Source organism: Argiope bruennichi, chromosome X1, assembly GCF_947563725.1.
Source record: "Argiope bruennichi chromosome X1, qqArgBrue1.1, whole genome shotgun sequence".
Taxonomy (NCBI): Eukaryota; Metazoa; Arthropoda; class Arachnida; order Araneae; family Araneidae; genus Argiope; species Argiope bruennichi.
In genome coordinates this window covers 5,925,293-5,949,573 of record NC_079162.1, presented here as the reverse complement: position 1 = coordinate 5,949,573, position 24,281 = coordinate 5,925,293, and the positions used below count along the sequence as shown (strand labels likewise).

The following is a 24,281-nucleotide window of genomic DNA, read 5'->3' as shown; positions in this document are numbered from 1 at the left end:
AGAATCAGTTCTTCGTTGCATGCTAAGTAAACAAGGATGCTATGTGGAAAAGATAAAGCTTTGTTCGTGAAGCTGTTTTACCTGAACCAGGAATCAGCGACTGTTGCAGTGCATAAATTCCAACTTTAGAAAAATGTGAAAGGACCTTTGGCAGTGGCAAGCCTCATAAACTTGTTCAGCGATTTGAGGAAACTGGATAGCTGGAAGATCGTGTAAGGCCCGGACGACCAAGTCTAATGCAGATACGTTTGGAGCGCGTTGCAGCCGAAATAGAAACATTAGCTCCCAAAACCCCGGCGGGCAGTGCGCGAGAAGTTGGCAGACGCTTGGGATTACCACCATCCTCGAAACGCAACATTCTTCATGGAGTTCTTAATCAGTATCCATATAAATTACAGTTTTGCCATGAACTCTTAGCATCGGATACTGTATAGAGAGAAGCATTTGCGAGGTGGGATCTCACCAAAATTGAACAAGATCCCTCCTGGGTCTTTACATCTTGTGGACAGATGAAGCTCATTTTTCGCTCCATGGCGATGTTAGTGCACATAACTGTCGCATCCGGAAGACGTCAAATTCACGAGTGTACAATGAGAAACCACGGCATTCCCCCAAAGTCACAGTGTGGTGTGGGTTCACAGTTTCCTTATATTAGGACCCTTCTTCTTTGAAACACAGTGTCTGGTAAATGGGTGTAAAACGGTGACAGTAAATTCTCAGTGTTATTTAACGCTTCTGCTCGAAAAAGGTTGTTCCATGTTTACGCGAAAAAGATGCGCTTTCTGCTGTTACGTTTATGCAAGATGGAGCAACAAGTCACATTGCTATTCCAGTAGAGGAATTCTTGATACAGACGTTCGGGGAAGAGAGAATCATTAGTAGACGTTGCAAGTTTCTATGGCTTTCTTCGTCACCAAATATGAAACCAGCAGACTTTGGGCTATGGGGAAATTTAAAATCCCGGGTGTATCGATCCCGTCCATCCAATCTGTCGGAATTGAAAGATTCAATCCGCCGAGAGATGTCATATATACAGCCGGACATGCTGCACTCTGCTGTTGCTAGATTTGTGACACGCCTGCAATGAGTAATCACTTGTGGTGGTGGACATGCTGAACATATATTGCAATAATAAATGATTTGATAATATTATTTTTGTTATTTGCGTGTTTATTCTTTCACTTGTGTACGAAACGCCATCTATCGGCTGTTTTTTGAATTGATTTTGTTTTCTTACCTAAAAAACATTGAGTGACATATCAATGCTAAACCTGCAAACCGTTTTTTTATTTTGCTCAATTTTACGGGTTTTATGAATTTTAAAGTTTTTACGGACTTTTTGCCTATTCGGTATAAACTGCTAAAGTTGATCAACAGAATGAAATTTACAGATAAATGAAACTAGAAAAGGCAGTAACAGAAAAACTTACTGAATTAAAAATTTTATCCCGTTTAGGAAACTAAAAGATGAGCCATCAAAGGATCAGAAATAAAAATTTATGAAATCAATGTAGAAGAAAGGTGTAGATTCAATTAACTGTCATGAATAAGGATATAATGTTTTAAAAATAATGAGTGACGTATTTAATGGTATGCTAGAACGTATAATCGAAAAATTCAAAATATTTTTACTTTGTGCATAATGCGGCCCATAATCTAAATTTAATTTTAAATACCATTAAACATAAGAATTTGCTAGTTTTTCTCAACATTCCAAAAAGTAAATTAATATTTTGGTCGTAGGACTGTTCGCTGAGAAGAACTGAAAAGAATGTACCACAATACATCATGAAACTCTCACTAAAAGTTCTACACCCATCCAGCTGGCTGGAAAGTACAGAGTGCGGGGAAAAAAAAACAACGGACAAAATTTTTTAAATATAACTTTATTAAAAATCTATATCGCTTATTTAATCGCTATAAAGTGGCCTCCTTTTATAGCGATGCAGAGACGCAAACGCTTATTGAAATTTTCTGCAATACAGCGCAAGTCTTCTGCCTTTAATCTATACCATTCTCGCCAAAATAATTGCTTTAAGACCTTATCAGACGGGAAAATATTGTCTACACTTTCGCGGACAGTTGACGATAGTGACGGAGTGTTGACGATAGTGACGGAGATTGTTTGCAAATGAAATTCAACCAATCGTGCATGGCTTTGGTAGTGACGTAGTTGCCAAGAATGGGGCGATTGACACCTACATGAAACTAATTTGTAAACATATTTCCGTATCACTCCTTCTCTGTAAAAAGACGGCAAAAAAAAGTTGTATTCACGTGTGATAAAAAGTCGGTTTTGATTGGCTTTATTCATGAAAGGCCGGCTGTTTGAAATCCACAGAATATTTATTATTAAAAAAAATGTTATAGGAAGAAATTTGTACAAAAATTATCAGAAGATGAAGAGATACTAACATCAGTGTATAGTCATCAAAACCAAGAAAATTTATTTTCAGAATTAAATAAAATTATTGTTTATATGCTCTGTCTTTTTTTTTTTTTTTTGTGAAATGTATTTGATCAGATTAAATGTTTAATTTTTTAAAAAATAATGGTAGGATTTTTGATTATATACTTTGAATTTTTAAAATATGTAATTAACTTAAATAATTAGAGTTAAATTATGTAACTCTTATGCTGATGCGAAAGGTAATAATACTTAAAGTTAATATATACTTTGAATTTTTAAAATAAGTAATGAACATCTTCCATACAATTAAAAAAATATTTAACTCTTATGCTGATGTGAAATTTAATAAGGATCAATTCATTTTCTAACCACTGAAATAGAGTTCAGCAAATTATATAATCACATTTGAGGGAAATGTAAAATATGAATGACCCTATTGCTGTTTAACGATTTAATGAAAAAAAAGTAATAATAGCGAATTTTTATTTTTTAAATTAACTGCACATCTAACCACAAAATCGCTTTTTTTAACGTATTTCTGTGTTAAATTTGATATTCAAAATTTAATGCATAAAATACCAATACATACACAATACGCAATTATCATATTTTTTTTAAATGTAAACTTGTAATCATTACTGAAATTAAAAAAAAAAAAATTGATGGGACAGCAATATATCCCAGAATTAGTAACAAAAACGTTGCTAAAAATAAGTATAGCAAGTAAAAAAAATAAATAAAAATTGTAATAAAAGTTCATTATAAGCAGTAATATACGGAATGTATGAATAGGAATCCCACTAACGAAATGAGTAAATTACAGTTATTCACAAAACAGGAACAGCGAAAAATTAACCGTAAAGTACACCTGTGTTTTGGGGTGTACCATACAGCAAAGGCCCACGTGAAGTCAATATATACGTTTTTCCGTGCGCGTTTGTCCGCGAAAGTGCAAACGGCATTTCCCCATCTGATAAAGCCTTTAGAGAGTCCACACTTTTGTGTGGTTTAGTGCAGCCCCTAGGCTTTTAAATGGACCATGCACTGTAATCCATGGGATTGAACCACTCTTGTGTCTTTTTAGCCTTGTGAACTGGTGCGGAGTCTTGTTGAAACGTCCAGTTTACATTGTCAAAGTGCTTTTTGGTCTACGGAAGTACAACGGCTTCTAAAATGTTCCGCTGGTACATTTTTTTTTATTTATTTTAATGCCCTCATCCACAAAAGCCAGAGATGTTTTGCCGTCCCAGACCATGACTGACATTTGATATTATCGATGTTCAACAATTTCAGAGGTGCTTGGAGCGTCTTCAGACCAGATCCTATAGTTTTGGGAGATATGAGTTTAAAGGGCTTCTTTCAGTGTTGACTTGCGACCCGGTTCAAAAGTTTTTGGCATCTTTGGAGCGCACGAGTTTGTTTTCTTCAATGAGAAGCGAACTTTTTAGAATTTGTAAGGCATCTGTCCAAGCTCTGTTTTTGCTATTCGCCGCACTGACGGGACACTTACTTCCATTTCACCAGCGATTTTTATCATGGAAACCCTTGTATTTGAACTCGCTTTTTGATGGCCTTATGATTATTGGGAGTGTTCACCGTACGTTTTTGTCCACTTCCTAAGCGTCGACCTTCATTGCCAACCAACCTCTTTGAAACGGCAGATTGCATCAGACACTGTTTGCCGAGGGACATTAAGCAAACGAATGATTTTTCGCTGTCGTTTTCCGTGCTTGAAATACTCTAAAATAGCAAATCTTTTACTTGACATTGTGAAAAAGCGAAAAAACAATACGTAAACTAAGCGACATATTATAAAATATTTTATAATTAAAGTGGTAGACAAAAAGGAATGAATACGCAAATTAAAATGAAGTTAGTAACTTCTATTCTATGCCTCTAATAACTTTCTTAAAAGTTTTTTTTCCCCCTCTCCTGCCGCACTTTGTACATCTCAATAAGTCCTAAGTTTGATGATAGTATGAAATGTCACAACTGCATAATTCTAATCAGCCAAAAAGCAAAGAATGGAATAAAACGACACATTTAAAGAAAAAGCTGGAAATATTTTACCATGTAGTTATACAATGCTAAGTTTCAGGATTTCTAAACACTGTTTCAGATTGTTTTTGCAATGTGAAGCCGGAAGTTTAATATCCGCATATAGATTATGGCAAAAAGCCTTGCTTAAAATTAGAAATAAGCGATGAGAATTTGCAGATTTGGTATCTAGTCCTAAGAGAATTTGGAGTCTAGGGAAGCAAAGTTTTTAAGGGGGGAAAAATTCTTTTTGAGGAATACAGCGAAGCTTAGATTAGTTAGAAAACAGGTTTTTGTAAAACAAATGTAACAATAAAATGAACTAAATAATTTGCTGTTAAAAATGTTACACTAATTATACTGCATATGTTTCATATAGTGTTCTGCATAACGTCAAATATCTTCAGATATTTTATTCCTTTTAACTTAACAAAAAAAAAAAATAAATAAATAAATAAAAATAATAATATAATAGCACACATCAATGTAACATTTATTTAAAAAAACAACATTCGCTTAAAGTGCAAAATGTCACCTTAATAACTAAGGAAATAACCAATAATAAATAAAAAGAAAAAATGGTTAAGATTGGAAGAAACAATTTAGTTTCTAGGAAGAAAGAAGTTGCAAGCAACCCCAAATCTCTAGTTATGGCTCTTCCGTCGAATTTCCACAATGGGCTCGCAACGACAATGGAAATGATGGGTTAAATGAAAATTAAGTGAATTGGACATCAAACCTTCCGCTCCACATCCCGCAAATTCTGACAGGCTTCTACATTTACATACAGTTTTGGTATGGAGTAATCAGATTTGCAAGAAATGGTGCACTCAAGAATTATCGGATTCAAATTAAACAAAATCCATTTCTTTCGTGAAACTAGTCGTTCCTGATTCAATTCAGCTTAAATGTTTGGGTTGGCGATCGCTTAAAAGGTTCATGTATGTTCCAGGGTAAACTCGCAAATAATATATGTTTGAGGATTAATTAGCACACTCTGTCAGAGTTAGTCAGAGATATCATTTATCCATCCCAACGAGCAGGGAATCATTTTCTTACACGATAGAGATCTTACGAATTCTTCCAGTTTACAGCACAGAAGCTGCCAATTTACAGGATTTGTAAAGGGCAAACATTCAAGGATGAACATTTGCTAAGGGTTACGGTTATATCAGTTCATAAGTGTGGAAGGGTAGAAACACTTTAAAAAGAAATACAATAGCAGAGTATTAACTCTTTTTCTGACTTTAACTTCTTTCATCGAAACAATGGTTATAAATTTTACTATAAAAAGATTTCAATTTTAAAAGATGCTGAGAAATAAGAAGATAACAACTGAAGAACAAAAGTGATTATTATAAGATCTAAAATTTGTCAGCATTTTGAAACAACATTATATCTGAATTTCCGCTACTAAGTGGTTTAAATAATCTCTATCGTTATGAAAATTGTGAAACCTAAAACAAATATAACAGTTCGAGAAACACATTACACAGTTGGAACAGGAACCTGTTACATAAAAGTGTATCCATATTACTAATCATGACAAAACCGGAATACTTTCTGTTTCAGAATGTATTTTATTTGTCACATCCTACACACACAAAAAAAAGAAAGAGAGAAATATTGTTAAATAATGGTTGTATACGATAAGATTGTTAAATAACAAATTCTGTCATATATTTGAGTAAGAGAAAATTCGTTTACTAGTATTAGTGCAATAAAAATTTATAACTTTGTTTTGTCAGAGTTCAGTTGAATTCATATACAAACATTCATGAAAAATATATGATATGTAAAAATTTATGCATATAATATATTAAATCCATTGCTTAACTTTTCTTTTGTATAACTATGGTGTCCAGTAGTTCCATCAGAATTCAAAACCCTTAAAATCATTTTACAAATTAGTATATTTTTTGTTTTTAATCTGTTTGATTACTTTTCATACTGAAAACCAGATGAAACTGCAATCAATAAAAATATAATTAAAACTAAGAAATTACAAAAAAGTAGATGTTCATCAAGATTTACTTCTAGATAAGGACATCTTAATGGCACAGAAACTTTGCGGAATTCCTCATTAATGGTTGATATGGTGAACGACAATACTCTAATGTGGCATTAAAGATGGTATGAAAACACAATTTTTAAAACTGGGAGAGCATAAACATTTCTGAACTTCTGACAATGACATTGATAAGAGTAATTTAGACATTGATAGGTGAATTTATGAAAATTGAAAATAAAACTGCAATAAAGCTAATCCTGGATTTAAGGTTGTGGAATCTGATTTTGATTATTTTAGCCGCATTGACAAGAGGCAGTCGACTCTCCATGGCCGAATGGTCATAGCACTGATCTCATATTCAAGAGATCGTAAGCTCGAATCCAGCTAGAGACAATGCGATTCACAGTTTGTGTAAATATTCAATTCCTTGATTTTATGTTTTCCTTTATTTCATGTGGCAGCAGATTCTGGACCTTTCTTTAGTTTACCAGATAAGTGTTCTGGACTTTTCTTATTGTCTCCAGAAAAGTATTCTGGAACTTTCCCTGTTAGTATAAAAGCAGAAGATCTGTCAGTCACTGTGTTCAGAGTTGAGTTAATAAATTGGTTTAGCTTTACTTCTTATGTCTGTCATTGAGTTCCATACTAAAGTACCTACGTGACAATTTCAATGCATCGTTGACATCTGTCGGAGAATCGCATATCATTAAAAGTAATGAAAGACTAATGAAAAAATAAAGTTCATGGTGAATTAATTTCTTTCAATTATCTTTTAATCAGAATGACAGTGTTCATGTGTCTAAGTTCATAAGCAAAACTACTTCATCAGCTTAAAGATAAGTTTGTGACAGTAATTAAAAGAACTAACTGTACTAAATCAAATAGTAACTGATCTAAATAAAACTAAATGGAACCACTTGTATCGTTAGACTGTATTAAAAATAAGGTATAATAAATGAGAATAAGACAACAAAATTATTTACAGATTTGTTCTCAACTTATTTATGAAAAACAAAATCATAGAATCCCAATGAATTCCATTCCAATGAAATGATAGTGCTGTCCATATCATCTGACAACTGTTCGAAATTATGAGATCCATCCTAAAATAGCCTTTGCATTACTTCAAAACAGACTTTAATAAACTAAACTTGCCTGGTATAGATAAAAATCCAATATATTATCCAATCCTTGATAACATTCAATTCATTATTATCACACCATTTGAATTGGGTGCTCAATGATTGCAGAATGGTAGGTATGGTTTGAGGTACAAGGAGGGAGAGATCTTGCAGAGAACTCTAAAGAGTAATTCATTAAGGAAGTTATAATGAACCTACATGGAGTGATTATAAATAACCAGCAAAAATGGAATGGATTGGAGTGCTACTGCCCCATTGGCATTGCGAATAAACGTAAGATTAATCATAAAGATAAGAAATTTCAACCACATATGTATAAAATTTTGCATTGCATTATTTGTATTAAAATTGATGCGTATGTTTATTCTTTTTTCTTTATACAGAATCAAAATGTTAGCACATTTTTGGAAACATTACCAAAAGAGCAATCATATGTAATACAGAAAACTAAAATGCTTACCTTCATAAATATTGAACTTGGAGCTATATCAGCACCGTTCAATGTTTTCAGTAAAAACATAGGCCACGACGAAGCATTCATACGGAATCCAAGTGGAGGCTGCAACATACCTCCATTTTTTTCACAGTGACCAATTGGATGTATGTCAGAAGAGTCAACAAGGCGCCAGAAATCATTCTTATTGTCTCCACCATCCAATCTCAACCGCAAAACAGGTCCTTGCATACCAACAACAGTAGCAATACAAGTAGAAGTCGTATTTCGAGGATCAAATGCTTCCAACTTCATTCCAATTCTAAATTCATTTTTAGGTGGAACAGTATTCTGAAATGTAAAAATATGCATGTAAAATCATTTTTATGTCAAATATATCAGAAAATAGAAGGCTGAATAATGATAATGATTCACAACTGATTAAAATATAAAAAGGAATAGAAAAAAAAAAGAGTCGGATCATAAAAGGAATGAGAGATGACACGACTATTACAAAAACAACGGAAATCCTGTAAAATAATAATAAAACTATTGCGGTTACCTGTTTAAACCATTCGGCCGGAGCAGCAGTGGCATTGCATTCTTTTAAATACACATCCCAATCGAAAACGCCTATACAAAATAATAAAAAATAAAAATAAAAATTTTAAGTAATTTTAGAAACAATAAAAACATAACTTTTTTAATGGAGAGAATTTCATTGATTCTAACAATTTCTTCCATTTTTTTTTCTTAATGTTTTAATTCACCCTGAATGAAAAACACCACAGAAGTAGCATCTGCAATTCAATAATTTTACTAGACAATGAGTAAGAAGTTTTTTTATTAGACAATAAGGAGTATACCCAACGATTATTTTTTTAAAAATATCAAAAGATAAAGGTTATTGTCAACTACATTAATATTTCATTGAATGCCAGCAATTTAAAAGATACATTTCTCATGTTATTAACACTAGTTTCCATAAATTAAGGAATAACATTTTTCAAGGAAAAACACTCTGAAATAATTTATGTTATTAAATGCAAAAATAAAAAATACAAACAACCCTAAAGCAAAAATATAATGCAAAAAAGTAATAAATATATGCATGAGATATCAGGTACAAATAAACAAAAGAGAAACATTTTATGGCTTATAAGGGATAAGAATAAAAAGAAAAAATGATAAAAAAATAAGATTATAATTTCTTCCATGAAATCTAATTAAGGGTATGTGCTCACCTCTTATTTGAATGGATAACTCATAAAAACAATGATAAGAAAAACGTAAATTTTTAAAAACATGATCATTGGAAGGAAGGTACTAACACATATAAAACACAAATTTTAAACTTGTAAAATACAGACTGTCCTAAAAATAGGACAAGGATCCAAAAGTTACAAAGGTAACTTACCTCAAAAAAATATTATGAATGGAAATTCGAAAAACAGCCTCTACATAGTCCAATCTGCACATTTTGCGAATTTTAATAGTTTATTTATTTATTTTTTTTATTTGCAAGACCTTAATTGACATAGTCTTTGACAAGCATCTGGAATTTTCACAAATACATGTAAACAGTTTAGAAGACGCGGTTCTTTGCTATTCCGCATACCTCTTTAACTAATGCTGTTTCTCGAAATTGTTTTACAAAGGTAATTTATTGTTACGGACCTGCGAAATGTTACTAAATGAAGTGCAACATTAGGGTAAAATAATTTGGATTTTTTTTTAATTATTATTATTTGCAAGACCTTAATTGACATAGTCTTTGACATGCATCTGGAATTTTCACAAATACATGTTAACAGTTTAGAAGACGAGGTTCTTTGCTATTCCGCAGCATACCTCTTTAAATAATGCTGTTTCTCGAAATTGTTTTACAAAGGTAATTTATTGTTATGGACCTGCGAAATGTTACTAAATCAAGTGCAACATTAGGGTAAAATAATTTGGAAATTTTCCAGACTGTGATGAGGGCGGTTTCAAAGCAATTCATGAAAAGTGCCCAGTACCACTCTTTTTTTTTTCATTTTTTTTTTCAATAGAAGTAAAGTAATTTTCCATATAACAGTTGAATAAAGTCTAAACCATTTTTATATTTGCTGTAAGAAATAATATCAAATAGTACATCAACATTCTTTCTGCCTCCTTTCACATGACATTGTTCTTTGCGACTCATTTTTGTAGTTTCGAAATTTGTTAGTAATAAAATTACACGCTCATCATTCCAGCGAAGAGCAGCTACCTTATTGGATTTATCAAATAACACGTCAGATGTTCCTGTCTCAGTTTTAGCTAACGATTTCAAAGATATTAGAAGACATTTTACCATTCTATTATCTCAAACAGTTCCCGTGGCACTTTTCTTCTTCTTTTTTTGCTAACGAAACATTAACCAATGTGAAGTAAAAAAGTTATCCATATATAATTTGAAGCTTAGGATTTATCTTAACAGAGATTAAAGTTTCCACAACACATTGAGAAAAAGGTTCTATTCCACTTTTTTTGAGCACCTTGATAAAGAATAATACTGAAGGGATATCCATTATAAGTTGTCAACCTCCATAACTAGTATACAAATTTCACTGGTACATTTTACAACTGTGTCTGCTAAAATAGCGTACCATTCTTCCATTGGTTGTTAGATTTTCTTGAAAATATTCCAAATTGTTGCAGTGCAATATTAACGTTTTCTAAAAGGGGACGAATTTTATAATAACGAACAGCTTTGTTGATGGCCGAATTGTAATTCAAATGTAAGTATCTTTTTATATAAGCCACTGTTCGTTTCCTAGACATAGCTCCATTCATTACAGTTGTGCCAGTATCCGGAGCATTTTCTCAATGCATTTTTTCACGTGGTAAAATATGATAACCACTATATAAAAGGATACCCATAAACTTCTTGATATCAGTTTCGCTGACATCAAAAGAATGATAATTCTTTGGCACTGCATATCAGTTAGTCTCTGTAACTGTATGCAATATCATAACATTAGCCATCATGTGAAAAAGTTCAAAGGGAGTTCTTTTAAAATTTTATTTTATTTACAATATGTTGATGATCTTGAGAAGTAAAAGAACACAGCGAAAGAGAAATTCTTAATTCTTTACCATTTAAGTGGTTTTGTATCAAACCTAGTTTCTTCAAAAATGCTTGACACAACCTCTATAGTTTCAGCAGTATCTCGAATTTCAGGATAATCACATGTTTCTACATTATTAAAATTTTTGATAGAGTCGTCTATTTTTTCATCTTCACTGACCGCGTCTGGTTATAATTATCATTTTAGGATCAAATTCTACATTAGATAAAGAATTTATATATTCATCAGCTTCTTCAGTTCTCAGAAATTTCCTGGCCATTTACATCAAAAATTGGCAAACAAACTCTTTATTACAAAATAAAGAAACAACGGAAAGATAAAGTACCAAAAACAAGTTTCACAAGCGTTGTGCAATTTACACACACACACACACCAAAAAACAGTTTGCAGAAGGGGACTGATACAGAGAAATTCTTGAACATTCCACCCTTTAGTTGCTACCCGTCCCCCAGGCATGAATAGATAAAAAGATACATTAGGAATTCAAGGAATGAGATTTCATGTATGAATAATTTGAAAAAAAAAAAAAAAAAAGTGGGTATCGGACTACCGTTTATTTATAAGACAGATAGAAAACACGTGCGAAACGCCAGTAATATTTATTTTTTACATGGATATTTTTAGTGTTTTTAATAATACTAATGATCTACTACAAAATTTTATGTTTGTTTCAGATTTTTTTAAAAAAAATATAATTTAATGGGTTGAACCTATGATATTTTTAGGGGAGAATTTAAAACAATTTTTTAAATTAATATTTTTTTCAAATTCCATTTTCCCAGTAATTTATTAAATTTAGTCTATTCAAAATAATTTGTGACAAATTTTATGTAGATTTTTATCGTTTCTTTCTGTTTTCTGTTGTTTCTTTCTCTACATTCTACAGGATTAAATCCAGTTAAGCATGCATGTCACCTTATGCAGTGTCACATTTTATTTCCATAAGATATAAGCACGCCGCGCGCGATGACAGTAAACAATATCTTCAGCAATTTCTAATAGCCCAAAGAAAATGATGAGAATGATGCTTCATAATATTTTGGGAATAAGTAATGTGTGTACTTACTGAACCTATCCCAAGCGTAAAGTTGTATAGGGGCCATTCAACATTATGCCTTCCCAGATCATTATAGAACGACCTCAATAATGATCAACTTCCCTGATACTGGTGTAAGCAAGATTCACGCAAGGTAAGCAGATTCACGCTATATACACTGACACCATCAATTAGACAACAAACAAAATTTACTTTTATGTTTTTCTTTGTAATTTATAATAAACTTTAAGTATATAGGTATTACATTGACTTTGCTATTTTTTTCCACAATATTTTTAAAAATTAAATATGAATTTTCGTTTTCAGAAATATGTCCCATCCCTCTTTCATGTGAAGGAGAGATGGGACATTTTTATTGCTAACTAAATGGTTTATTAACCAAAATATTTAATTATTAACACAAAATTTATTTTTTAAATAAGCTTAAATGTTTCAAAAAATTATTCTGAAAATTTCCATTTTGTACTTGCCGAAAATAATTTGTGAGAAATATTTTTGCCCTATCTCTCCTATTGCAGCATCGCCGGTATGCAGTTAATCACAAGTGCCTAAATAAGCATGAACTCAACTTGTGCTGCCAACTATCTTTAAATGATGCAACTTTGCAATTATGTCTTGCTCATCAATGATGGAGCAGTCAGGTTCTTGTGGGATGTTGAAATTTCCATTTTAATTTCTCCTCCTAAACAGTGAAAGCTATTTAAAGCTTCTTCATCTTTCCTCTCGAATCTTCTAATATAATAAATAAACGAATTATGACAAAAATTTAAAACGAAATAGTTTTAAACTACATTTGATTTATCTTTACTCCAATCTATTTCTTGAATATTTTCATAGTCATTTCTATTGAAATCAATGCTCTCATGAGAGGTGTCATGAACAAAGATAAGCGATTCCTCAATCTGAAGCTTCCTTTATTTTTTCTGTGATTTTGATTTTAGTAATTTCTTTATGCATCCTCTTTGTTTCCTTTTTACATTTTCTCTTTTTCAGGAGTGGCAGTAAGTATCTTTTTTTCTTCCTCTCTTGCTCAAGAGTAATTTAAGATCTTAAATTATATTTTATTTTTAACAAACTAAGTCGATATATTATAGAAATAAATATAACTACTTAATATTAAGGGTTGATACTAATAAATAATGTATGAGTAAGAAAAGAAAAAAAAATTACACTACTTTAAATTTTTCAAGCTTATATATTTTGAAAAAAAAATCCAATTTATACATTATTGAATACACAGAATGCAGAATGTATAATAGTTTTATTTGCCACACAACTAAATTCCAAAACAAGATAATCTTATGCAAACCATTTAAATTTGTATGTAACTAACATAGTTATTTACTTGGAAATATCACTGGGAGGGTTGGGTCATGTTCCATGCCTCCTTTTGAGCTACCTTTTAATAAACTAGTTTTTTGCAACAAACAGGTTGTTATTAAGCTTAAATGTTCATTCATAAAAGAGCCACTATTTATGATTCATTCAACATTGGACGCATCTATTTGAAAATCTATACGAAAATCTTATTGAAATCAAATTATTCTACAGATATCCGTTTTCATTGTTTTATTTCTTCATATTTTTTATTTTACTGTATTTGGATATTTGTGAATTTGTAAATACTTGATTGAATCTTGGAATAATTGTTTCAAGGCATGATCAGTGACAAAATGAGCTTTAAAAAAAGTTTAATTATTTACTAAGTTGCTCCATCTTTTCAAAATCTTAAGATGACAAAGGCCCTGATGTCATAGAAGGCTTATGAATGGTGAATGAACAATTTCTAAATAATTTATGCTCAAAAATTAATATTCTAATCACTTGAACTCTTACTTCACTACAACCTTACCTTCAAAGTTGCTGAGATTATTAATTTTTCCACGGAATCGAAATGCTGAGCTGACAGATTCTTTTCTGAAACCATTTCAGATTCAAATACGTTCTCATGCTCTCTCCGTTCCAGTTTTCTATCTTCCTGTTTGATATGTTGTACTGAACTCTCGCCATGGCTTGGTTAAAGAAATCCAGACAAAAAAGTACTATTTTCTTTAATTTATGAATAATAAATAGAATCCAACGCCTGCTTCTTCAACTTACGTTTTACATGCTCAGCATGCAATTTAACAATTGTGTCTATCAAGTGGAAATTAATTTGTAATAATAATAATATTACAACCAATCTCTCTAACAATATGTTTCCAACTATACATCTTAATTCAGTCATAGGAAATATGAAAAAAAACAAAAGTATGTATATATATTTACAAGATTTTAATTTTCTCTAACTACATGAATGACATTTTTGAGGTATGGATTTTGTCACAGGTAATATGGAAATCACGTTTCAAAAATTCAATGCAATTTAACGAGTGAGGATATTACAGCTTTCAATATAATTAAAAAATTAAAAACGTTCAAAAATTTTAAAACAAAAAAAGTAAAATATCACTAGGGGTTGAAGAAATAAATGTATTGATCAAGAAGAAAATGAATAATGATATATAAGAATTAAGTTTTAAACTGATCTCAAACGGCAGCAATTTAAATTACAACTAAGGACATAGTAAAACATTAACTCATTATTACCAGTGATTTCATACTGGAATTGAAAGCCACTGGACTGTTTACTCTTTTGTTTGTCAAGCTGAGAACTCAGTTCCTTTGCATTGTGCTTTTGAAGACATTGTTGACTACAGAAATCTTTAATACTAGGTTCAGTAATAACGACTGGATTTTTAGTTATTTCGCATTCACAAAAGGTGCATGTAACCTAAAAGAAACAAGCAAAATTTCAACACATTGGATTACACTAATTTTGGCAATACAAATGGATTCACTCAATGCAACAATATAAAGGAGAATATCAAATTCATATCTACGGCATAAATAACATTTAAAAGAACAATTTTAGAAAACACAGTTATTTTTTTAACGAAATTGAAAAGAAAAACCTGAAGAGAAATTTTACAGAAAAAAATAAATTACTTAAACATATCTAACAAAGAGAGGGCACGAGGTTGAAAATTCAGTTAGGAATGAGATTTAGTATAATGGTATTAGTACAATGGATTTAGTATAATATAAATACATTTAGAATATTCACTCATGAAAATATTAAAACGCAATAGCCAATCAATTTCGAGAAAATGGCCCTCAAACCTTCTGCATATCTTATATACTAATAATGTGTCGCCGTTGCCGAGTTCGCTGAATAGTATAGTGGATAACGAGCAGGCGTAGTATTCAAGAGATCCAAGTTCGATCCTTGGTTAGTAATTTATGCTTTTTTTTTTCAAATTAATTTAACAATTTACAAAGAGTTTTAATTAATATGTCTTTGACTTTTTTATGCAAAACTAAATATTTATTTTCTTAATTCTTGTTTATAATTTAATTTTAGAAGAAAAATAATTATAAATATGAATGCGATTTTTTTTAATATTCAGAATTACATTTAAAAGATTTAAAGATGGTTTCAATTAATATGATACTACTCTTAACATAGAAAAATAAGTATGTTTTTTCTTAATACTTGAATTACATAGTTTTTTTTTTAAATTTAAGACATGAAAACACGTTTTACTTTAAAAAAATAATTTAAATAAAATTACAGAGAATTTTAATTTAATATGTAACTCTTTTATCAATCAGAAATGAATGTTTTAAAAATAAGACTCCCTCAAAAATAGATATTCATTCACTTAATACTTGAACTATAATTTTATTTTTAAGAGGAAAAATAATTACATATATAATTTAAATAATGACAAATGTTAATTAAATTACTGGCATCATAAAAATATTTCATTAGTTTTTTTTTTTTTTTTTTTTTTTTTACGTACAAGAGACAGAATGGTAATTATCGTAAAAACATTTCAAACAAGAAAGAAATAATTTGACATCTTTCAAAATTCATAAATAATGATTATCCGTAAGAGAAACCTTAAAAGAAATTTTAAAAAAATCATTTACCTTCAAAAAATATTTGTTTTTCTTCAGAAAAACAAGCAGCGCACAAAGCATATCGTATGTATATAAAAATTTTGAACCATCAGCTTATTCATTCCATAACTCAATACCAGCTTTTTTACTTTTTCTCTTCGATTATTATCATTTTGAGTGTTTGCCGATATAATTTTATTTATTTCAGCTGCTCTCCTTAATTCCCGATATAAAAACAGCTTCGTTGAGTTATAATAAATAATTAATCTTTATTAAAGTCCAAAAATTTAAAACTTTATATGATTTTAAGATAAAAATAGTTAATTTGAAATATTTTTATAATTAAAATTATATTTATAATTATTTTAACACTTAAAAATTAAATTATAGTTATAATTCAAGAGCAATATACCTGAACATAATTTTTTTAATCAGTTATAACTTATGTATTAAAAGAAAATATATTTATTTTTTTCCATATAAAAATGAGTATCATATTAGTTGAAACTTTTAAATTGTTAATTTAATTTAAGTAATTCTGAATATTTATAAAAATGCATTTCAGACATAATTATTTTTCGCCTAAAAATTAAAGTATTAACCAAGAATTATAAGAATAAATATTTAGTTTTACATTAAAAAAAATCAAAAACATATTAATTGAAACTGCTTGTAAACTGTTAAATTAATTTGAAATAATTTCGAAAGAAAAAAAATAAAATAAAAAAGCAAAAACTATAAGCCCAGGATCGAACTCGGGTCTTGCGAATACTACACCAGCGTCTTAATCACTATACTATTCGCGCCTCAGCAACGGCGACATATTATTAGTATATAAGCAATGCAGAAAGTTTGAGGGACATTTTCTCCAGATTGGCTAATGCTTTTTAATATCTTCACGGCCGGCGTCTTGGCCTTGGGATAACGCGTCTTCCCCGTGATCTGGACGTCCCGGTTCGGATATGGTTGTTTTTTACCATGTGTTCTATTTGTGAGGTGTGTGAAGGAGCCCCCCGTAAAAAGGAGTTGTGCAAGCGAGTGTGTGAGTGTCCTCTTCATATGAGCTAGAAGTCAGACTTCTGCCCTCGGGTCCTCAGGGCCTTTACCCTCAGAAGCCCGAAGTCAGCAGGCTTGTCTATAACAAGAGTCATAAGTAACAACAACAATATTTTCACGAGTGAACATTCTAAACGTATACAGCCATTATACTAAATCTCATACTGAACTGAATTTTTAACCTCGTGCCCTCTCCTTGTAAGAATTAAGAATGCAATTTTACTAAATAAAATCTTGTCTTTGCACATTAAGATGTGGAATTCATACATTTTAATTTAAATAAAGAGTTAACGTAAAAGACAATATTTAAAAATAGCTTTAATTACCTTTAAAAATGCTGTTTTGTAATCATGGAGACACATCTCGGAACAAAAATCCTTTTTCTGATGATCTACAGCAAGGCAATATTTAAGATCTCTTTTTTCTGAACACCAAGCACAGCATGGCTTAGTCCTGCCTTTTCCAGAGCCTGAAAACAGAATATTAATTACATTAGTAAAACCAATAATGGGAGGAAAACGATGAAAAGAAACTTATTTTTTAAGAAATGGTAAATACAGATAATGTTAATACATTTATATAATAAAGAAATAGAAATCAAATATAACAAATTTTGTAATGCAGGCAAAATAAACGCAATAAAACATAATGCAAAGCACAGAGCACTTTTCAGTTAGTGGAATTTTTCATCACATTGCTATCACATTTTCAATAGTTCTTAAACAACCGAATGCTAGCACGCTTTAATGCTTATTCCTCAACTCAGATATGAGTAGGTTGCAAAAGTTTTACTTTTATAAAACTAGAATTCATACATTCAATGCCAATGTTCAATTATTTGAATTCAAATATTATAAATTAAGCAACATTTGATGTTCGTCCAAATTAATAATAATAAAAGAAAATTATATATGGAAACCATGTTCTTTAATTTCCATATGAATTTTAAAGCCTCAATCCCACCAGAAAACTTCAAAAACAAAGTGATTTGCTTCAGTAGATTCCTAAAGATACATTACTACACAAGTCAGTACTTTATTAGAAAAATTCCTAATAGTCAGGTTTGCATAATCAGAAACAATAGATTCATTATCTAATGACTGAATCCTTTAACTATCAATGACTAGACCAGATTCCTCCTTTAAAGGAATGAGGGTAATTTATTTCTCTAGCTCTATTTTAAACAGTAAGTATCTCCCACCATTAGGTGCGGTTAAAAAATACAAGTATGGCATATCTCAACAAATTAGAATGCACCAACACATCAGAATGGGAAGAAGTACTCAATAAAAGAAAGAGAAGGGGTTATAGTTCCCTATCATTTTTGAATTTCATTGGAGTGGAAATAAATTGCAACAATACAATCATAAGGAATGAGCATTAAAGTGATAATTTTGTTGTGACGTCATCAATCATTAGTCACAAATTCCAAAATTATTTAGTTTTGAAATAGTTGCAAAAATTTCCATAATGACTAAGATTTTTTAGAACTATGCAATGAAACTAAACGAAGTATTTTTAAATTTTACTTATTTTTACATAAAAATTCCCTTTTAATTTCATGGCTTAAAAAAAAAAAAAAAAATTCACAGTATACTATTTTTAAATATTTTAATTGCTCATTCAGTGAAATATATATTTAAAATAATATATATATATATATATATATATATATATATATATATATATATATATATATATATATATATAGAAATATATATTTACAACAGATGTATATATATATATAAATAAATATATTTAAAATAAATGGCTAAACCAAAGAATTAGCCCATTTTTATTTACAGGGACGATGACAATTGGGGAGGATACAACTGCCTCTGCCAGTCGACGAGAAATTAAAAATCTTCTGTGCTACTTTTCGGAGGTGTAGAAAGGCAGAAACTAAAAAATTTAATAATTTACCATATAATAACTTTTGAACGGTTTTAAACTGTCGATATAAGCGAATTTTTCTAAATTTAAGGACTAACGGTTCACAGTGTTTAAGTTTGTCGAAAGTCAAACCATTGATTCAGTTGTCGTCCATTCAGTCTGCAGCTTGCTTTACATTAGACAGAATCCGATGCTTTTCATGCCTTTTTTTGATCGGTCGACTAAGATTTTAAAACAATGGATGTCGACAAAATATCAGACATCCATTTCAACTGCCTTTCATTCAGCCTGTAATTGGCTCTGCATTTAATAAAATAACCGATATCACAAATCGGATATCGCCGGCTTTAATGCTCTTGTCCACCTGGGCACTCATTTTTTTTTCTCGGTATGAGTGTATGGGGGGGGGGCAAAATGGATGGTAACATTCAATGTATTCCTTGTCACCGAGATTATTACTTGTGTGATCCACTGTTTTTCCATAGTCCAGTACACCATATCTTGTACATAATGAAACGGGAAATAGATGGTTTTCGTTGTTTATCTTTACAAGGAAAGGAAATTTTAAATTGGAGATGGAAGAAATTTCTGTTACAAACTTACATTCCGATTTCGTATAACTATTAGAATGCAACAATTATCGGGAATGATGGGATTCCACCCCCCTAAAAACGTGTGGGAGGATTACTGGTATGTATCGATAAACTAATTGTAAGTAGTTGCTGAAAGTTAGTCCATTACGTGCCTCTGTATAATATAATTGCACTCGAGATATCAGACTGAATAAAACAGGGCAGAAAACCCAGGAGTCTTCCCAGAATCTTACTTTTCAATTGAAATGTTTTTTCGCATTTGGAGTACCAACCCTGAAGTAAAACATTACGTTATTTACTCTTGGAAATAAATCTCAAGCAACAATTTTTTTTCCCTTCCCCTTTCTTATTTTAGTTCATTAAACATTTTCTTCCATATTTCCAAAAAGAAAACTTAAATACTATCATAATATTAAAATTAAGTTCCTTCAACTTTTAAGTTTTAAGTTGCTTCAACTTTTATGTTTTGATATTCTTATTGAAATTACATTTGTATTTTTAATTAATTTTTTTTTACTTAGTGCTTTCAAATTAAATTTTTTTATTGATACCTTTTAATGAGCCTCAAACTTATAGAATGTTTTTTTAACAATTGGAATATTAAAAACATCTGCATGAATTTCGCAGCAAACAAATACTGCTACAACATGTTGTTGACTATAAGTTTTGCTTTTCAAAGGACTTATAGATGTTTTAATTAGAAGATTTGAAAAATTTGAACTGTTACTTTAAAATATATATATATTTACATAGAAATTTTTTATCAGATATATTATCCCCCCCCCAAAAAAATCTTTTAAATAAAAGTTATTTTCGAGGTATTATAAAATTATGAAACAAAAGCAAAATTTTAAAAAAATTTGTAGCATTTATTTTTTATTATTTGCATTGAAAAACACTTTTTGGTCAAAATAAGTATAACAAAAGTTTGGAAACAATTTTCAGTAGTCTTTCTTACAAAATTAATCTTTCGATTTCTTTTTTTATCTGCTTTAGATCTTTAAAATTTCGCTTAAACATTTATTGTTTCTTTTTTGATAGGCTTTCTTTCTGGTGTGCAAAACTTAAACAACAATATAAATTTTAAGCAGGTAGCCATGAAATCGCAGAAAAGGTGTTATTGCGATCAATACAATAAACACGTGATTCAATAGAAAGGTGATGCGTATGCAAATGGTAGGAACAAACCATCATAGGCGAAGTGAGTGTACGCAAACGCATACAGTCGACGCGCGCAGCTCAAAACTACAAGGAAAAGAAGAACGGAGGTGCAATTAAAGACATTCGCTGCAAGTGCAAGTGAGTTTTTTCGTGAAATACTTCATGAGTTCTTTCCTGACTAAGGCAGGGGCAGTTGCCCCGGGCCCCAACATCAGAGGGAGGGCACCAAATCGAATAGAAAGTTTATTTTAAGTTTTCTTCTTCAGTAATGAATCGGTTCTTCATTACTGAAGTAGTGAAGCAAAGGGGGGGGGGGGCTCCAAAAAAGTTTTTGCTCTGTGAATGACTTCACAAGTGGAAGAATGATCGGAAAGCTGGAGGCTGGGCGCAATTTGACCAGTGTAGCTGAAGAATTCGGAATCAACAAAAGTGTCATTTCGCGCGTTTGGAAACTTACAAACCATAGGTACAGTTGTTAAAAAGGTTGGTGGCGACCGCCTTAGGAAAAGAACTGCAGTGGATGGCCGATATATCGTCCTGCAGGCGAAAAGAGCTCTATACCAGTCAGCAAGCGCCACTGTTCAGCAACTCTGTACAGCAACAGGACGACAATTGTCGCGGTTTACTGTGGCCTTCACAAAGGTGGCCTATTCGCTCACCGTCCTGAACGCTGCATCCCTTTGAAAGCTGGCCATCGGTGGCACTGTTTAGAGTGACGTAAGGAGCACAAAAACTGGACAACTCATCAAGGGAGTCGTGTCCTCTTTACGGACGAGAGTCGTTTCAGTGCCACAAGTGATTATCAACGCCAGTTGATTTGGAGAGAGGCCAGAACATGATTTCATCTCAGTAACATCATGGAAAGAGACCTTTATGGTGGTCCTGGCGTTTTCGTCAGGGAGGAATTATGCTGAACGGGCGGACTGAGCTCCACGCTTTCGACAGATTATGTAACCGTAATCGCTATTATAAGGAGGTGATCCTTCCCCCTGGGCGTCTGTTCCGAGGTAATATTGGACCACACTTCGTTTTAATGGATGACAATGCACGGCCACACCGGACAACTGATGTTCAGCAGCTACTGGAAAGTGAAGATATCACTCGAATGATTGACTAGCATTCTCTCCTGATTTAAATCTAAAAGAACTGTGTGGAACGCTTTGAGGAGACGCCTTGCGGCACGATTACATCCTCCGGGGAACACCTAACTGTTGGGATGAAGCGAGCGGACTATTTTTCTCGCGTAGGAATATCTGTGTGACTCCGCTTCTGGCGCTTCGTTCCGGCACCATTCCTCCCGCGAACAAGATGCTGTGTGCTTAATTGTAAATACCTGTGTTCTTTTCTTTTCGTTTTCTATGTCCAATAAATGTGCTGTCTTCAAAAACCATGCTGAGATTATTGAAAAGTAACAACAAATTGGTAGCAGAGGTCCGTGGTTCTGGTTCGTGGTAAATGTTTCGTTAAAATTTCTAAGTGAACTGTGTGACTGAAACGAAACTGTCAAAAACGAAATTGCAAGCATGGATAAAGTAAATGTCCCTGAGCTGAATGGAACTAATTATTTCATTTGGGCATTGAAAATACAGGCAGCGCTGAGTTTGAAAAGATTGAACTCTGTTATATCCGCGGTGAAACCAGATAATCTAAGTGAAAAAGATGCAGCAGAATGGAACCAGAAAAATTCTGACGCCGTTGCTTACATTAAGTTATCATTGTCAGACGAACAGGCCCTACAGTTCGCAGCAGAAGAAAATGCAAAAATTCTTTGGGATAAAATAAAGTCAACATTTACGGGTCAAGCAGAAGACCGCAAAATAGATGCCGGCAATGAATTGAAAAATCTTCAAATGAAAAATAATGAATCGGCAAACGATTATGTTGCCAGAGCAAGAGGAATTGCTACAAAATGTCATTCTTTAGGACTGGATGTCACACCTAGGGAGCTCGTTTATTATACAGTGCGCGGGCTGAAAGGAAAATTCTCTAAAGTGCGAGAAATTCTCAAAACCCAACGTGACAAGTCAATGGACGAAATATTAGAAATTTTACGTGAAGAAGAAAATACCTGTTATTCGCCGACGAGTACTCGCGCTGAAGGAATCAGTGCGGAAGTGTTTTATTCTAGAGAAAACAAAAGTTCTGGTGTAAGGCTCTGTTACATCTGCAGACGCCCAAATCATATCGCCAAGGACTGTTTTTACAGGAATAAAAATGCTAGTAGAAGTGCTCCATGTAATGAAAATAATCAAAGGAGAAATGCACAACATCGTGCCAATCAATCAACAAAACGACGAAGTGTTAGTGATGTGTTTACTACTTCTCATCAAGAAGAAAGCCTAAGTGATAAAATATGGTTGCTGGACAGTGGAGCTTCTTGTCATATGGCCAAAGACAGTATGTGGTTTGAAAAAATAATCCCTGAAACAAGGGATATTTATTTAGCTGGTAAAGACTCTAAAATTTTGTGTGAGGGAATCGGAACAGTTAAAACAAAAACTGTAAGTATTAATCCTAGAAATTTAACAATTACTAATGTTAGCTATGTTCCTGAACTAAGATATAATTTATTGTCAGTAACTTGTTTGATGGATAAGGGTTGTAAAATTAAATCGAATAATAATTGCATGTTGATTTTTGATAAAGATAATAATTTAGTTACTAAAGCATTTAAAAATAACAATAGATTAGAATTATATTTGGAACCATTGTATAATTCAGAGTGTTATTTTTCTAAACAATCCACTAGTAATTATGAGATTTGGCATTACAGATTATGTCATTTAAATCCTAAATATATGCTTAAAATGAAAGATTATATTGATATTAATGATATAAATGATTTTAGATGTGAAACTTGTGACATAAGTAAGATAACCAAAAAAACTCATCCTAATATTGATGTAAATCAAAGTTCTGAAATTCTTGAATTGATTCATGCTGATCTGTGTGGTCCTATTAAACCTGAATCATTAGGTGGCGCAAAATATTTCATGATATTGGTGGATGATTTTTCTGGCATGTATTTTACTTATTTCTTAAAAAATAAAAATGAAGTGTTTAATATATTTTCACAATTTAAAGCCAAATATGAAAATTTAACCGATAAAAGAATTAAAAAATTAAGAACTGACAATGGCTTAGAATTTGTAAATGAACAACTTGATACTTATCTTGCTAATTCAGGAATATTTCATGAAAAAACTATTCCGTACAATAGTGAAAGTAACGGTAAAGCTGAAAGGGCGAACCGCATTCTTTTAGAAAGGGCTAGATCTTTGTTATATGAAAGTGAGCTTCCATTAAACTTTTGGGCCGAAGCCATTAATTGTAGCACCCAAGTGTCTAATGTAACCCCACGTAAAGGAAAAGAAAAAATACCCCTTGAAATTCGGACAGGTAGAAAACCGAAATTAAATTATCTTAAAAA

The 24,281-nt window shown here is 31.6% G+C and overlaps 1 protein-coding gene across 2 annotated transcripts in view; it reads right to left on the bottom strand.

The window, feature by feature from the left end:
- LOC129958265 (polycomb protein Scm-like) overlaps positions 1-24,281 on the bottom strand; it is a 135,317-nt gene that overhangs the window by 53,802 nt on the left and 57,234 nt on the right. For both annotated transcript variants that reach the window (XM_056070595.1, XM_056070594.1), the window contains 4 exons: positions 17,531-17,673; positions 14,793-14,976; positions 8,596-8,666; positions 8,061-8,384 (listed from right to left, as the gene is read on the bottom strand). In XM_056070595.1, coding sequence (XP_055926570.1) covers positions 8,061-8,384; positions 8,596-8,666; positions 14,793-14,976; positions 17,531-17,673 — 722 coding nt within the window. The remainder of the gene's footprint in view (positions 1-8,060; positions 8,385-8,595; positions 8,667-14,792; positions 14,977-17,530; positions 17,674-24,281) is intronic.